Below are 17,246 nucleotides of genomic sequence, written 5' to 3' on the forward strand. Positions count from 1 at the left end.
ATCCCTTCCATACTTACGCAAAGCCTATTTGTTTTTTAAAGGGGGTGGGTATGTCATTGATCAAAATATTTAATGTACATAAATAGATACATGTTGCCTACAATCACCGAATTCAGTTAATAAAAAGTAAAAACTATAAAAAAAATACAACATGCATGTAAAGGAAAAATGCAAAGATCAGTACAGACGTCGTTTTAAACTTTGTAAATAAAATATTGAAAAAGATGTGGATGTTTAAGCACATCCTTTTATTACCTTATTTTTTATTATATGTCAGAAATTTCGAAAATAGATGTGCTCCCATGTTGTTATTCGTGCTTTTTATATTTTATTTTCATTGTGATATATGTTTTACTAGAATACCTGTTTTATGTCTTTTTAAACTTAACTCCATGCTTAGTTTAGATAAACTGTTAAATTTGATGTAATTTCTCATGACCATTTCTTATAATTCCATATGAAATGGCATTGCATCTATTTATTTTGTTTAAAATATATACAGTAACATGCCATAAGTATTGGTCAAAATGGCGGCCATATTGGATTTTCACCGTAAATGTTGATTTTAAAAATTGAAAAACAGCAACAACTAAATCAACTTTCTCCATAATTTTTTGACAATCCTTACCTTAATACTTTGTTACATGTCCTTTTAATCTAATAACTTGTAAAATTCTTCTTGGAATGCTCTTATACAAACTCTGAATGTGCTCAGGTGAAATGTCTTCAATATGATTGAAAAGATCACCCTCAGAAGTAATCGATGTAAGTCTATTTGTCAATTTTCTTTTTATAAACAACTAAATATTTTCAATGATATTCAAATCTGGTGACTGGGCAGGCCATGACATAGTTTTTATATGACTTTGAGCTATGAAATCACTGGTTGCCCGTGAAGTATGAACCGGAGCATTGTCCTGCTGAAATAGCCTCGGGTGCCCTTATTCCGTGGGAGTCCTGGTTCCGGTGATTTTTGTTTACTTCCTGTCTCGCGCGAAATCTATGACGTCATACGTCAAGTGCTCGATAAAATTTTGTGTATTGCAGAACGCAAACAGCAAATAGAAAATCAGCTCAAAATGCGAACAAAGCAGGTAAAGAAGGGTCATAACATTTCATCTTGATGTAAATTTGTATTTTTTACTATTTCCAATTCATTGCTTTCAAAAACTGCCTATTTTTGCTTCAAAAACATCATTTGAAAATTTGACAGCTGATTTATGTTTGTAAACAAACCTCCATTGACATTTTCCCATCGTGCAATTTTCGGTAAGTTAGGGCTAAGCACATTTTTCATGAGTGGTTTTCAGACCTATTTCTTATGTGATTTTTTATCATTTGTTTTATCTCAAAATTGCTTTTCAGCAAAATCCAAAGAAAATTCGCCGTAAAAACAGGCTTTACTCCCCTACAGCATTGACAAATGCCTATATGCATATAAAGGAGCATGGCACATCAGTTAGAAAAGCCTCAAAACTCTATGGTGTCCCAGAGAGTACCCTTAGGGACAGAACTTTAGGGTTAGTTCATATTGATACTCTGTCTGCTGGTGGACAACCCTTGTTTGACGAGTATGAAGAGGCTAATCTTGTCAGCCATTTCAAAACTATGGCAGGATATGGCCACGGGTACACAAGACAAGAGTGTGTTGACATTGCCACTGATTATGCTGTCCAGTTAGGTCGTCGAACTCAGGATAGACCACTCACAATGAAATGGATGAGAGGGTTTTTAAAGAGGTGGCCAGAGTTAAAGGTTGTTAAACCAAAAGTAGGTATTTTTTTGTTTTATATTGAAATAATTCACATCTAATAATTAAATATATTCAAGTACAGTAGACCTATATCATAATATGCTTTTTAATGTATTATTTCATAACTTGTATTCAATCAATTGATATTCTTAATCATATTATTATTCTCCATTATAGGGTCAAGAACACGCCCGAGCAAAAATGGCATCACGTGATACAGTGATGAAATACTTCATCAACTTAAAAGAAACAATTGAAAACCACAACATTGAACCCCATTTGATTTTCAACATTGATGAAAAGGCAGTCAAAGTTGAGCATAAGCCTCCTCATGTAGTGTCAAGTTCTAGTTACATCCCCTCTGCTGTTACCTCTGGCAAGGGACAGATTGTAACTTTGATTGGTGCTGGAAGTGCAGCTGGACAAGCTATCCCCCCTTATCTTGTTTTTCCCGGACAGCGCATGAGGTCTGAGCTTATGATTGGAGCATCGCCAGGTTAATTATTTAATTAAAAAAAGTTAATTATTTAACAAATATCTTAATACTGATATTTTTTAGCATATTTGGTAGATTTTTTTCACAGTAAAAATATTATATTGGCATAGTTAAATCAAACTATTTTTACATTTCAGGTGCTGATGGAACAGTTAGTGAAACCGGCTGGTCTAATGGCAGCATTTTTAGATATTATTTAGAACATCACTTTCTTAAATTTGTTCCTGGACGCAATGATAAGAAAATCCTTGTGATCCTAGATGGGCATAAGTCTCATGTGTCTGTAGGTCTCTCTGAATGGGCACATAAATTAGGAATTGTTATCTTCATATTGCCACCCCATTGTAGCCACATTCTTCAGCCCATGGATGTAGGATGTTTTGGCCCCTTTCAGAAAATATATGATATAAAATGTCACAAGCTGATTAGGGAAGTTTCATCAGTAATTACCAGATACAATATTTGCCAAGTATCTTGTTCATCCTATCTAGCTGCCCTTACCCCAAATAATGTCCAGGCTGCATTCCGCCGTGCAGGCATTTACCCATTTGATCCCTTGGCCATCGCACAGGAGAAACTTCTACCTGCAGAGGTGTTCAGATCATGTTCTTCTGACACTGATGTCAGTGGTGATAGCCAGGCAACAGTGATAGGTGGGGTCCAGTCAGAATTAAATGAAATGTCTCGGGACATTGTAAATTTCTTGCAACAGAAAGAGGCTAGTCTTAAAAGGGTAAAAAATGAAAACAAAACAAAACCAAGAAATACCATGAGTAAAATTGTTGCAGGTAAGGAAATCAATGAGTCTGTACTGAAACAAATGACTGAGCATGTTCAAAAACAAGGAAAATCTAACCAGTCAAAATCTAAGGTTAAGCAGAGTAAACAGCAAAAGAAGACCCCACCATCACCACAACCTGGGCCATCATGTATAAATCTTGTTGAAAATGTGTCAGATACTGACAGTGAAATTGAAATTGATGAGTCCGAACTTTGTTGTAAATGCAAAAAATTTACCCCAGTTGAACTGTTGAACCGCAATTTTGTAAAGTTTACAGCATGGGGGCAGTGTGAGTCTTGTGGCCACTGGGTGCATTTGATTTATTGTACTTCTGAAAGAGTCTTAAGGCGTGGAGATCACTTTGTTTGCCCATGTTGCAAAGAGGAAGAGTGAATTTGCATCCTTGCATATTTGTGACTTGATATAACAAGATGTAAATTAACTAAATTGGAAATTTACTTCCTTGAGAATATGTGCAATGATAACTGATTAAAACTATGAAAAATTTATGTTTTGAATTAGAATTACTATGTATAAAACATATGTACCTGTAGAACCCAATATAAAAATGTAAGTGGCCTAATTGTTGTTATATTCGAAGTTACTCCCCTTGATTAGCATGTGTATGACGTCACCGGAATCAGGGCACCATGTTTTTACAGAAGAATTTTTTGAAGGTGGTTAAACTTTTGAAAAAAAATCATGAACTACTTATGCTATTTTAATAAAAACCAAGGCATTTTGAAGGTAAGTTATTTGTTTTTATTTTGCAAATGTTACAACAGTTTTTTTCATTCTTAAAGTTGGTTTTATTCTCAATCCTGTCCTTATATCACCGGAACATGGGCACTCGAGGCTAAATAATTATCTCCTGGGAAATGTCTGACTAAAACTGGCCACAAGTTAGCATCAAGTATGCTGATGTATTTCTGTGAATCAATATTACCTTCAACACGTGTAACAGTTCCAATACCCTCCCAACATATACACCCCATATCATAACAGAGAACTTTCTATTTTTAGTTGATGGAATGAGGTCCGGTCTGTATCCTTCACTCTGTTTTCTCCAGACATACGCTCTATTATCACCACCTACAACAACCTGGCTCTCATCAGAGAATATAACATTCTTCCACTGTCTCTCAACAGTCCACCACCTCTTCTGTAAACACCATGGCAACCTCTTTTTCCTATTTTTAACTGTTACCACCACTCTCTTCCTTAAAACCGTCCTTTTAAAGTTGTGTTTATGTAAATGACGCTGGACTGTCCTCTTGGATACTTGATTCACAGCATTTTCACTAAATTTGCATGTGATTTCACATAATGAGTTTCTCCTGTTCTTTTTCACAAGTCTTTCTAAAACGCGATAACCCCTCCAAGTCAGTAATGCAGGTCTGCCACTTCTTGATTCATTTTCCACAGAACCAGATGATTTAAATTTTTTCAAAATATTAAATACCGTACTATAAGGTATATCCAATGTCTCACATATTTTACTAGGTCTAAATCCTTTTAAATGCAAATCAACAATAATATTCTTCTTATCTGGTGACAATTCTTGACCTTTCCTACCCATTACATTGTTTACACAAAGAATGCTACAACACAGTGATTGATGACATCATAAATGACATCACACCTAAAAGCATGGATGTGCTATTAATATCTGTGGTATTTACGTCAACATTGATTGGCAGCATGTGATCAAAGGGAAACTTATCCTACAGACATGCTCAATTAAATCCAATATGGCCGCCATTTTAACCAATACTTATGGCATGTTATGTATGTTTTTTATCATGTATATGCAATGATGAGATGTAAATAAAGATACTACTACTACTACTACTACTACTACTACTACTACTTTGGTTTTTTACAGCAATAACAAGCGAGGATTTACGCACGCATAAAATGGCTGCAAAGGAATGGTCAGATGTGCAATATATACATTCAGTATTGCCGAATTAAATAAATACTACCTAGACGAATGCGCAGTTGTTGAAATTTAAAGGAAAGCCTAACGACACGAAAATTCCATTACCTCCGTACAAGTAGCACTCCTTTTATACTGTGACAGGACGGGTACCCTTTAGTCAATGTCGTAATGTGCCAGGAATCCGACACCATGTGTCTTATTTATATATAGACAGAATTGCGCATAATGGTTTATTATAATGCATTGAACAATTAATTCACTATATCCTGATTAAACGATAAATAAACTTTTAATAAGCAAATGAGCAACGATAAAACATCAAATTTAAGCATAAATGTTGTATATAAGACATTAATGGCATCAAAACTAACCAAAATAAATCAGCACACTCGTGACATTGCTTTACTATATAAAAGACGGCTGTTTTTTTAAATCAGATTTGTGTCCGCGCAGCACTACCCAAATCATCTAAAAATGCAATAGCTCTTACACCGATGCGTTTTGTTCAAATGCGAAACAGTTCCCCAGAATGGGGGGGGGGGGGGCGGGTACGGTAGCTTACAATTACCATGTACACCGATGTTGCAACTTTATTATTGTTGCCGTTTTGGGCGCTTTTTTAGAGATTCTGTTTTCTTCTCTCATTTTTCATTTTTCTCTCCTTTTTAGCTCATACCTCCCTTCTAATGCAGATAATCGAATTCATAGTCCACGCGTGGAACTAGTCGTCACGGTTGGATGATTTTAATCATGCACACAAAGCATCAATAATAAGTTCTGGTGAATTCTGAAAATGATAGAGGGCTTTCTCAAGCCATTTCTGTGAAAAACGGTTTTTAAAGGTTTTGCGTTAGAAATGATTTCAGTGTACATTCTAATTCAGACTGTATTCCTCCGTATATCCCAAAGAATCATCATGATATTTTGATATATAAGCTGTATTTCAATACAAACTTATAAATCTTTGATATTTTCACTAAAACTGTTGGTGCCAAACTATTGTAAAGCTGCTTTGAATAGATAATATTCTTTTCGTTTGTGAAAAAAATTTTGTGGGGAAACCCCCGCCAAAAATAAAAAAACTAAAAAAAAATATTCCTCTTTGAGATACATATATTCTGAGAGTTAATCAATTGATGAAGCTTATTAAAGCGAAACATGTTTTGATATATTTTGTCGGATTTTTATCTATTTATCCTATGAGAATTAAAAACAAAATTCTAAATATTTTAACTCATGTATAGTAAAATTATTAATAAGACTCATCAAAAAATAAAAAAAATCTAAATTCTAAAGAAATGTTAATTTGAACATACCATTTTTCAAAATGCTTATAATCACAAATACTCGTATCGATACATCCACTAAGCGATTCATTTTCGTGATGTTAGTGCAACATTTGATACACTATGTATACGGTGTGTGTTGATCACGTAGCAAAGTCTCTAATGCGACGGTGTGTAAAGAGTAAAATATAACCAAAAAACTAATCTCGATCTTCTCTTCCGATGAAGTCACATGTAAAATTGTGCAGAGGTTTATTCAACAGCGTAACATTTTAACATGATTTTATGTTTATTCAGGATTGAACATACATGTATAATATAATAATGATTTTAAGCTTTAGTAGATTTATTTTCTTTTATAAATAAATCGTTTTAATTTGATGGGTTACCAATGCATGACGTTCTCAACATTCTTGCTAGTTTGTATAAAACTGTTTTGAAAGTTTACACTGTTATTATACCTGCCAGTGAATTCCGTGCGTAGTATTATTAGAGATGATTTTCTATGATTTATGTTGTTACCTCTTATGTACATTGTATTCCATGGTTAGTGAGGTCCCTGCTTTGTCTTATTTATATTAGTCAATTTCCTTTGATATTATGCAATACAAAAATATATATGTTTTATTTAGTTTTCGACTGTTTAATAAATTTGTGAATATTCTTCTTCTTCTCTAAAACCCATCTTTCTAGCTATCTCGACACATTAGCACGAAAGTGATTTTATATATGATATCATTTGATTTGTATCTACATTTACGAAAGTTGAACGCATTTTGTCATCCCAATATGATTCATAGCAGATTAAGAATTATTATCTTGTTTCCCTTTTGAAACAATTTGATCTTTTTATCTTTATCTTGAACACACTGGTTATAATTTCAATATATTCCGAATTTCAAATGATTTTACTCTAAATACACTTTAAAGAAATGAATTAGCGCATACGGCTGCTACAACATTATACTAAAGGTAGAACACCCCTAATGGGCACTATAATGAACTGTAAAAGAGGACAGTTATATGCCTTAAATGACACATGTATGCAAAATTTAAACAAAATTTACCGTGTGGTTTTTGAGCTATGGACATTTTTCTGAACTAAAACTTTGCAATTAGAAGGGATTTTTTTTTCAGAAATGAGGAAACTCTAAATAATCTATAATATCATCATTATGAAGAATGGTTTTCTATTGCTCATTGTTAAGAAACAAATAATGACATTAAGGTAACGATATGTTTTTAATATGTATACAAATGTAACCCTACTCCACCCACTTTTAACACGTATTTGACCATTTCCCTGTGTAAAAAGCCTTATTTAAAATATCCCTAAAATTTTCCACAATGAGGGGCTGTTTTCAAAGTTTGCCTAAATTTTCTAAAAGGTATATTGATTGGTCATGTAAAATAAAAAATACGTTTACCGTGTAGTTTTTATTTTATCAAACTTTGAATATATCTGGTATCATATTTGCTATTAAATTTGGCATTATTTAGCAAATAAATACCTACAATAATTATATAATTAAAATGAAACACTTTTTTCTTCCATTAGGGATCTGAGAGATTAATAAAAATGTTAAAAAGAAAAAGAAAGAAAGAAAAAAAATTTGCGCCTTGTGGGGTTTGAACCCACGCCCCTCAGTTTCAATACACTTTACAGTGATTCTAGCCTATTTGATGCTCTTCAAAGTGGAGATAGTGCATTAGGGGTGTAGATCATTCGTGAGAAAGACAATCTAATTACCGTTTTGAAGGTGGCTTATAAATGTGTTTCGTCAATGAAATGTGTACATTTAGCACATTTAACACTTTATTTTTTTCATATTCTGTATACAAAACTACAAGTGTCGTATAACAATAGAATGAAGCTGGTAAAATAGGATTTAGCTACTTTTAATGAGAGACAACCGCCGTTGTTTCAGCGCTTCATTCACGAATTAGACGTTACCTCGTAAAAGTGCTCTCAATTACGTTTTATCTGCTAACTTGAATGTAATATGACACGCGTAGATTGGAAAATGTCTCATGTACACCGAATATAAAAATCATAAAGTTAAATGTCCGTTATTGTATTTAAAGATATCAACGAAACTAAAAATCGTCATCAATACGCTAGTCAGATCGTCATTTTCACAAATGATCTTGAAAAATAAACGTTATCACGGATGAGGTTGAAAGTATAATGTCTCAGAAACCGTATGCGCTAACTCATTTCTTCCAATTTGGTGTTCAAAAAAAAATATTGGTTCATTTTCGTATCGCGGTGCTCGTTTTAGCCACTAAATTGCATAATTCTGCGTTACTTTTGCACAATTCCTGCGTTATTTGTTATGGGGGTAAAATATGAAAAAATAGCCCTTACTGCGTTTTTATCACACAAAAATATTTTGTTTGCATATAACATTCAAATCTAAATTTTAATACATTTTTCCAAATGTTGATTTTCTCACCTGCATGACTGTAGCTTTAAATTCTATTTGATATTATTGTCATGAGTGTATTTGTTTAAAGCGACGTTTTTGTTCCTTCTTTTCTCTGTCAAGCTTAGATCAATAAGTCGTATTTTTAAACGAATAATTATTTTAATAGCGCATGTACAACGCTTTCTCATTACAAATGTTTCGGTGAATATAAAAAGGTGCCTAAGATATAAAAAGACTGTTCAGCTTTGTTAAAAAATGAGCATTGTTGGTATAACTTCCAAAGGATATTAATAGATGTTCATATGGGTTACAACGTGGTCATTTATTCCGATAACGTTTACTATAAAGTTGAAAACATAATGACAAAATGGAAAGTAATCTAAATTTTACCTGAACTCTCGCCTTTTAGTTTTAGATGGACACATTGTCACCACAATTTGGGCTGATCTATATATTTAGGCTAAGATGTTGTTTTTATTCTTATTTATTTTATTTCATTTTTCAAACTGTCCTTAATATAACAAGAGAGGTAACAAAAAAAGGTTTTATCTAATCATACCGAAGGCGATCTTTTTCGGAATAATAAATTATACGTCATTATCTTTTTTCTTATATGGCTTAAGCAACTATCTGTGCTTTTAACTATATATTTTAATTTGATAATGAAAGCGCATATAACCTTGTCGGTAATGAATGTCATTAGGTAATATTGATATAGAATGGTACTAGACTCTTGAATTTTGAATTCAATATAAGAATATTAGCGTTGCTATGTATCTGTCCAAGTAGTTTCGTTTGGAGCTGTCTTTTATATTTTGTTTTCATGCACCAAATTCTTAATAAAGTCACGGCCTTACCCCATTCGATTATGTTTGTTATTTCTTTGTCGGTAATGGCAAATTACCATGTTGATGTATCTGTTAAATAAACAATTTTATTTCAACGACCGTTATCACCGTAGGTAACGTGTTAAAGTATCGCGTTTTCCGGTTACAGTATAGAATTTTTAAGATGGAGGATTATTTATGGGAAGAGAGGTAGGTGATTTTTATTCAGGTCCATACTACAAGTAGTTTAGTTTCTAAAAGATGTGTTTGTGCTTTGCTTGTAAGGAAAAGAATCCGGTATCTATTCATATATTTCCTCAGACCCTGCACCGCAGATTTATCTCTATTTTGTCTCATAAATGGGCAGATTTGACGGTTTGAAAATTTGAATCGAGAGACCAACGCAATTTTCTCCCATTCCGACATTATTTAACCATGCCTAGATAAAATATGATAAACAAGATCACCAAGGAAAGGCGGCGTTCAATGAACGCAAACCCCATATGACCAAGCAACAAGAACCAGTGGCAAGGAGCCCAGGCGGATCCCAAACAAAAACAGGACAGCACGGACAGGTTAATCACTAAATGATAAACAATTTGCAACTGATTAGGAATTCAAATAAACAAATAAATGATTGAATATTAGGCCCACAAAGTCAAACGGGAAGGGGACAGGAGACCGGGGGAAGGGGGTGTAATCAAAGAAATAAAAACTAGGGGTAAAGGGGAAGATACTTACCGTAGACGTGAACACAACAAGGGACACAAGCAAAAGTGTCACCGAAACAGTATGAAACAACATAGACATACATCTGAGGAACACAGAGGGGCGCCGCCTTGGAACGGCCAGCAGCATAATAATGACTGCTGGGGAATTTTAACCGGTTAATGGTGCACCAAACCTCGCTCTTAGCCCCACCATGTTCCTATAAACGAGACAGTGTACATAAAATGAATCCCCGCCAAGAAAAATTCAACAGTTGTCATGGTTACAAAAGGTTAAATAAGTAAAACACTAAAATGATCATGTAGAAACATATAAAAGTAAACCCAATGACCATAACAAAAGTACTCAATGTCCTAAAAGAAGACAGGGCAACAAGAAAATCACCTACAAGGGCCCGACGAAGCAAGGCAGAAGACGAACATTAAGACAATTCAGTCCCAATGGGCTTTAAGAACTATCCATCATAGAGTCTCCCACTTGGTCCGTCAGATGTAATCAAAACAGGAAAGCGTAGTGTCCAACTGTAAAAAGGGCTGAACACTAAACATGCAGTATGTCTTAAAATAGTAGGGTCATAACCTCTTTTAATAAAACGTTTAGTGATTTTAGTAAAAACAGCAGAAAAATTACCATGACCCAAAATCTTACGAAGTTTGTAAATCACATCGCCATAAAAACCAGGCTGGCTAATCCCTTGTCGCAGAAGAGTTTTTAAATCACTATTGAATTTAGAAATTAAATCAAAGTTACGATTGTAAAGTTTAGTAAAATATATCCGTAATTCATGATAGCGGTAGCCCTGTTTTAGAAGCTTGCTGGTAATAAAAATATTCCGCTCGTTGAAATCCTTTACGTTGCTACAAGCTCTAGCGAATCTTATTAACTGAGAAACATAAACCCCATAAGATGTTGCATGGGGTACGTCTCCATCTAAATGTGGATAATTAACTATACAAATGTCAAAGTCATCTCTTTTATCATAGATTTTCGTGTGAATAGAATTGTTGTTGATAGTAATATGAAGATCCAAAAATGATGTGCTAAAATTCCAAGAGTTCGTTTTATTAAGTTGTAGTTCATGCGGATAAATGTCAGACACCATTTGATCAAAATAAGAATTATCTAAATTAAAAATATCATCAAGGTATCTGGAAGTATTATTAAATGCGACTATAACACCTTGTTGTTTATCTTCAGAGAGACTCAACATAAAGTCTCTTTCATAGCAGTACAAAAACAAATCGGCGGCCAGGGGTGCACAATTAGTACCCATAGGAATTCCTATGATCTGTTTAAATAGGGTATTACCAAACCTGACATAAATGTTGTCTAAAAGAAAAGAGAGTGCTCTACAAACTTCGTCACAGGTCCACATAGTATAATGTTTAACAATACCTTTAGTAAAAACAGTTTTGTTAGAATTACATGCTAGAAAGGTAACTTTTTCCCGTGCAAAAGTTTTCTGAATTAGGGAAATTAGTTTATCATTGATTAATTTATGTGGCAAAGTTGTATAAAGTGTAGAAATAGAAGATTCGTATGTACTGACAGTTGAAGCTTGAAAGTTCTTAATTTTGAATTTATCCAAGATTTCACCAGAATTTTTAATTGACCAAAAGTGATGTTTGCCTGTGTTTTCATAGACTTTATCACAATATCTAATTACATGTGTTTTAATGGCAGTCAAACAAGACGTCAATAAAATAGAAAGTTTACTTGTAGTGCAAGATGTAGAATTAGCAATGAATCTGGCTTTGTAAGTTTTTTTATGTAATTTAGGAATCCAATACATAATAGGAAGTTTGAGTTCTTTTTCATTAATTTGGACTTTAAGATTGGAAATATTAGTAATATGATTGTTTACAATGTCTTTTTCGGAGGCAGAGGTTTTAGAATACGCATTAGTACTATTTAGTTCCTTATGCAAAACGTTAATGTAATGTAATTATAATATTATTAGCCGCCTTGTCCGCTGGCACCAAAACAAATTTTGAATGAAAAGCTAGAATATCTTCTTTCAGATGTCTTAAAGTTAGGCAAAAGATGTTCATTTCCACGATAAAAATTAATACGTGAATCAATAATTTTAAAGATGTTACGTTTCCATGTAACTAGAGCATTACTATCCGCATTTTTACGGCGACACCATTGAAAAATCCTCTATAGATTCAGCAATCTGACCACGACAAGCATTAAAATCAATCTCAGAAGGAATTCTGTATTTAGGTCCTTTCAAGAATAAGTTACGAATTCTTTTGTCTGCAATTATATCAAAATTACCAGTGATTATATGGCCAAAATCTGAATTACAGAATTTAGAAGTATTGCAGTCTCAAGTTGTTGGAGTATTAGACTGAATATCAGAAACCACTTTGTTGTAATTAAATATGATATTTCTAACAGGTTTCTTATATTTATAGCAAATAATTGGTATCTCGGAGTTTTTGAAGTATAAATTAACTGAATTTGTGACACGTTTATCACGAAAAATACTTGGTAAATCGATAAAATCGATACCTTTACTAAGAAAGGTTACTTTTAGGAAATGCTTGTTGTGGTCAGAAGTGTTGTCGATATGAGGTCTTAAGACGTGCTGAGTATAGCTTTGAATAAGATAAGCTCCTGTGTATAAAGGATCTGTTTGAATAACTATATTATCTGCCTCCGCGTCTAAGATTTTCAGAGAAGATAATGAAAGGGAGGTAAGACGTGATAACATTGCATGTTTACCAGAGTTTTTTAAGATAATATTTAAGTCGGTGACAGACAGGGTAATTTTAGATTTACGTTTGAAGTTGCCATTTCTACGTACTCCGTGAGATCGGGATTTACGTTTACGAATATTAAGAATAGAAAATATATCAATGTTTGGATCTTTAGAGATGTTACCTTGTTGAAAAATATTGTCATTTTGGCCAAGTGGGAAAGGCGTTTGTAAGTTCTTGATCCATTTTAATTCTGCTAAGTGGCTAACTTTAACTTTAAAACTAGCAGAAGCAGAAAGTAAATCTACAAAACGTTAGTCATTTGTGTTAAGAAACGTTTATAAAGGTAAATGACCAGTTGAACCTATTTTCCTGATCGTCACATGCGTTTGAAAAAATAAACAATGTTACAGTATAGAGCGAGGTGAATTTTGCAGTTTATACCCAGAATTCGGTTACAGTTTAGATACTTACCAAATTTCAAACAAAGTTCGTGTATCCATTACTATTATGAAATAACTCATACCTTTCTATTTAATACATTCTTGAAAGGTTGTATTACTTTTTTTCTTCAGCAGAAAATGGTTTGCTGTTTTCCTTACTTTAAGTTTCAGATTGAGACTTTTTGCAGAATAAGTAATGACCTTTTCACGACAACAAACGTAACTTTTATCAAATTGTATGGAGAGAAGAAAGATTATTGCTTGATTCCATTACACATTATAATTATGCCTATTAGTAATAAAATACAGAAAAACAAAATCCTTAACAGAATTCCGACACGGAAAACATGAAAATGTTGCAGGCTCAATTTGATTGAGCCTGTTGGTGGACGGTAGTGGTAACTGCAAGCTACCGGCCACGCCTCCTAGCACCGGCTTCAGCAGAATTTACATTAAACATGAACTGGTAAACTTTAGATTTTTTAACATCTGCGGATGTGCGGATTTATATATTAATTTGTTTATTTATTTGAATTTTATTCATTATCATTATATAAAAAATAAGAAATTATCGGTAAATCTAAAGTTCACTAACATTAATTCTATCCTTCAATTTCAATTAAAAAATCTAGTAGTCAATCATTAAAGATCATTTGATAACATATGCGTGTTACATGCCTTTAAGCATTTCTAATAATATAACAGTACATACTGCAGTCATTTTGCAAGTTCAACTAAAACCGTGTTACTCACACAGAAAAATAGAATTGATCAAGTGTAACAAGTAAATCATTAACAATACTTTTTGATAAATGTATGAAGATACTTCTTACGCAAAGCCTATGTGTTTTATATATGTGTGTTTCAAAGGGGGTCTCTATATCATTGATCAAAATATTCAATGTACAAAAATCAATAGGTGTTGCCTTTAATCATCTAATTCAGTTAATAAAAAAGTACAAACTAAAAAAGAAATAAATCATGCATGTAAAAGAAAAATGCAAAAATCTGAACAAACGATCAACGACAACATACCATGATTTTATTACAGCAATAGTAAGCGAGGTTTTACGCAACGCAAAGGAATGACCACTACATACCTTTGGTACTGCCGAATAAAATGCTACCCAGACGAATGTCTGTTTAGATCTGCGCAGTTGTTGAAATTTAAGGCACGAAAATTCCATTACCTCCGTACTAGTAGTACTCGTTTTTTTACTGTGACAGGACGTGTATGCTTAAGTAAATGTCTCTATGTGCCAGGAATCCGGCAACATGTGTCTTTTAATTATATACAGCATTGCTCATATTGGTTTAACATAATGTGTTGAACATTAATATATCCCGATTAACCGATAAATAAACCTTTAATGAGCAAATGACCAACGATAAAACATCATCAAATTAAAGCATAAATGTAGTATATAAGACATGTATGGCATCAAATCTAACCAAAATAAAACAGCACACATATGACCTCGCTTTGCTATTTAAAAGACGGCTGTTTTGAAATCGAACTATGTTCGCACATCACTGTATAAATCATCTCAAAAGAAAAATACAAAAACTCAAAAAGATAGACTTTTTCAAAACGAAATTGTTTTCTAATTTCTAGAAGTCAACAAAGGGATAGATTGAAAAATGCAGATGTTTTATGACAGTTCAATGCGACAACGTGTTAACAGTTGCACAGTACATTATTTGTACACGGGGATAAGAATTCATCGTCTTTCCATCTGAAGAAAATGTAAAAAAAAAAATGTTCAGCAACAAAGCCAAAAATTAAAAATTGGCCATGAAGTGTAAATCTGATGTATGTGAATGTTTTTATGTTTTTGCATTTTTATTGACGACTCGCAAAAATAAATCGTAAATCATGCGTCTTATTTAAAGTCATATAAGATTCGACTGCTTTACAGCCAAATTAAGAAATCAATCAAATTATCAAATTCTTAAAAGAAGCAATTAATATATTCACATGTGTTTATCTTAAAAACATCATATACTGATGTAAATAGCTCAGGTAAATCTTCATCCATTGCACCGCTCGCTTCACTTCTTAGCATGAGAAAATTCAACTTATCGACAGATGTTATTTTGTTGAATTTTAAAAAAAAAGATAAATGCTGCTCAACAATATATTTAAATATTTATATTACACTACTAGTTTTTTATGCAAATTCACATTCTGATTTTTTATTGACAATAGAGCACGCACTATAGGAATTATGCCAATAATTTCAAATATGATATTTTCAGTGTGGCTAACGTATACTATTCATAATAATCTATGATATGCATTGTTAAAGTCAATTTTGGACCAAAACATAAGCCGATTCTTAGCGGGGGTGTACGGTAGCTTACAATTACCATGTACAAGATTAATGAAACCGAGCTCGGGCGTTCTTTAGGGATTCTGTGAAAAAGGAAATAAACATAAAAACAACAACAACAACAAGTCAAACAAGTTAAACAACGGATATTCATTTGAGATACATATATTCTGAAAGTTAATCAACTGATGAAGGTTATTATAACAAAACATGTTTTGATATGTTGTGGTATTGTTTTTTATATCTGTATATCACATGAAATTAATTTCAAAATTCTATATATTTTAACTCATTCATAAGCAGTAAATCAAAATAATCAAAATTAAAAAAAAGCACTCTAAATTCTAAAGTAAAATCTATTTGAACATACCATTGTTTAGAATGTTTATAATAATCACAAATACTCGTATCGATACATCCACTAAGCGATTCATTTTCGTGATGTTAGTATAACATTTGATACACTATGTACCAATACAGGGTATAATGATCACGTAGTAAAATCTCCAATGCGACGATGTGAAAAGAGTAATATATATAAAAAAAACTAATCTCGATCTTCTCTTCTGCATGAAGTCACAGGTAAAAAAAATTATTCAATAGCGTAACATTTTTAACATGATTTAATGTTTATTCAGTATTGACCATACATGTATAATATAATGTTTTTGACTTTAGTTGATTTATTTTCTTTAATAAATAAATCGTTTTAATTTTGTGGGTTACCAATGCATGACGGTCTCAATATTCGTGTGAGTTTGTATAAGTTTACACTGTTATTCCTGTCATGTGAATTCTGTGCGTAGTATTATTAGAGATGATTTTCTATGGTTTTTAGTTTTACCTCTTATATAAATTGTATTCCATGGTAAGTGAGGGCGCTTCATTTATTCCCTGCTTTGTCTTATTTATATAAGTCAATTTGCTTTAATATTATGCAATACAAAAGTATATGTTTTATTAAGTTTTCGACTGTTTAATAAATTTGAATATTCTTTTTCTTCTTTAAAACACACTTTTCTATATAGCTAGTTATCTCGACACATTAGCACGAAAGTGATTCAACATTGTCAATTTATATATGATATCATTTGATTTGTATCTCCATTAACGACAGTTTGCCATTTTGTCATCCTAATATGATTCATAGCAGATTAAGAATTATTATCCTGTTTCAATCTTGAAACAATTTGATCTTTTTATCTTTATCTCGATCACACTGGTTATAATTTCAATCTATTCCGAATTTCAAATGCAGTAGTATATATACCATATCTGTGGCAGAATTCTAATGTATGCAATTCCGCAAAATATAAACTAATGTGATTTTACGTATGTTTTATTGGACAATATGTCTACTCACATACATGTAAGCTATCAGCGAAATGGTGTAGACATAGAAATTTCTTCTACCGCTTATATTTGATGTCAATTATCACCCACTTATTCCACCGTGCATATCCAGAAATGCAGGAATGTACAATTATCGTAAAAGTAACGCCGAATCTGTGCAACGCTTTTG

The 17,246-nt window shown here is 32.7% G+C and overlaps 2 protein-coding genes across 3 annotated transcripts in view; one reads left to right on the forward strand and one right to left on the reverse strand.

Moving 5' to 3' along the window:
• Positions 1-16,209, reverse strand: part of LOC132760013 (putative ferric-chelate reductase 1) — a 32,695-nt gene extending 16,486 nt beyond the window's left edge. The window contains exon 1 of one of the 2 annotated variants that reach the window (XM_060751899.1): positions 16,095-16,209. In XM_060751899.1, coding sequence (XP_060607882.1) covers positions 16,095-16,158 — 64 coding nt within the window. In that variant the 5' untranslated portion in view covers positions 16,159-16,209. Of the gene's footprint in view, positions 1-6,288; positions 6,428-16,094 lie in introns of those variants that run through there. The other variant, XM_060751900.1, reaches the window with a different exon arrangement.
• On the forward strand, positions 1,021-3,887 carry LOC132760012 (uncharacterized). Its single transcript, XM_060751898.1, has 4 exons — positions 1,021-1,094; positions 1,366-1,770; positions 1,931-2,249; positions 2,387-3,887. Exons 1-4 carry the CDS (start codon positions 1,080-1,082, stop codon positions 3,421-3,423), a joined length of 1,776 nt encoding a protein of 591 aa, XP_060607881.1. The 5' UTR covers positions 1,021-1,079; the 3' UTR covers positions 3,424-3,887.
• Positions 16,210-17,246: the final 1,037 nt, after the last annotated feature.

The sequence above is a fragment of the Ruditapes philippinarum genome, unplaced genomic scaffold (genome assembly GCF_026571515.1).
Source record: "Ruditapes philippinarum isolate M1 unplaced genomic scaffold, ASM2657151v2 ctg1859_1_1_1_1, whole genome shotgun sequence".
Lineage (NCBI taxonomy): Eukaryota > Metazoa > Mollusca > Bivalvia > Venerida > Veneridae > Ruditapes > Ruditapes philippinarum.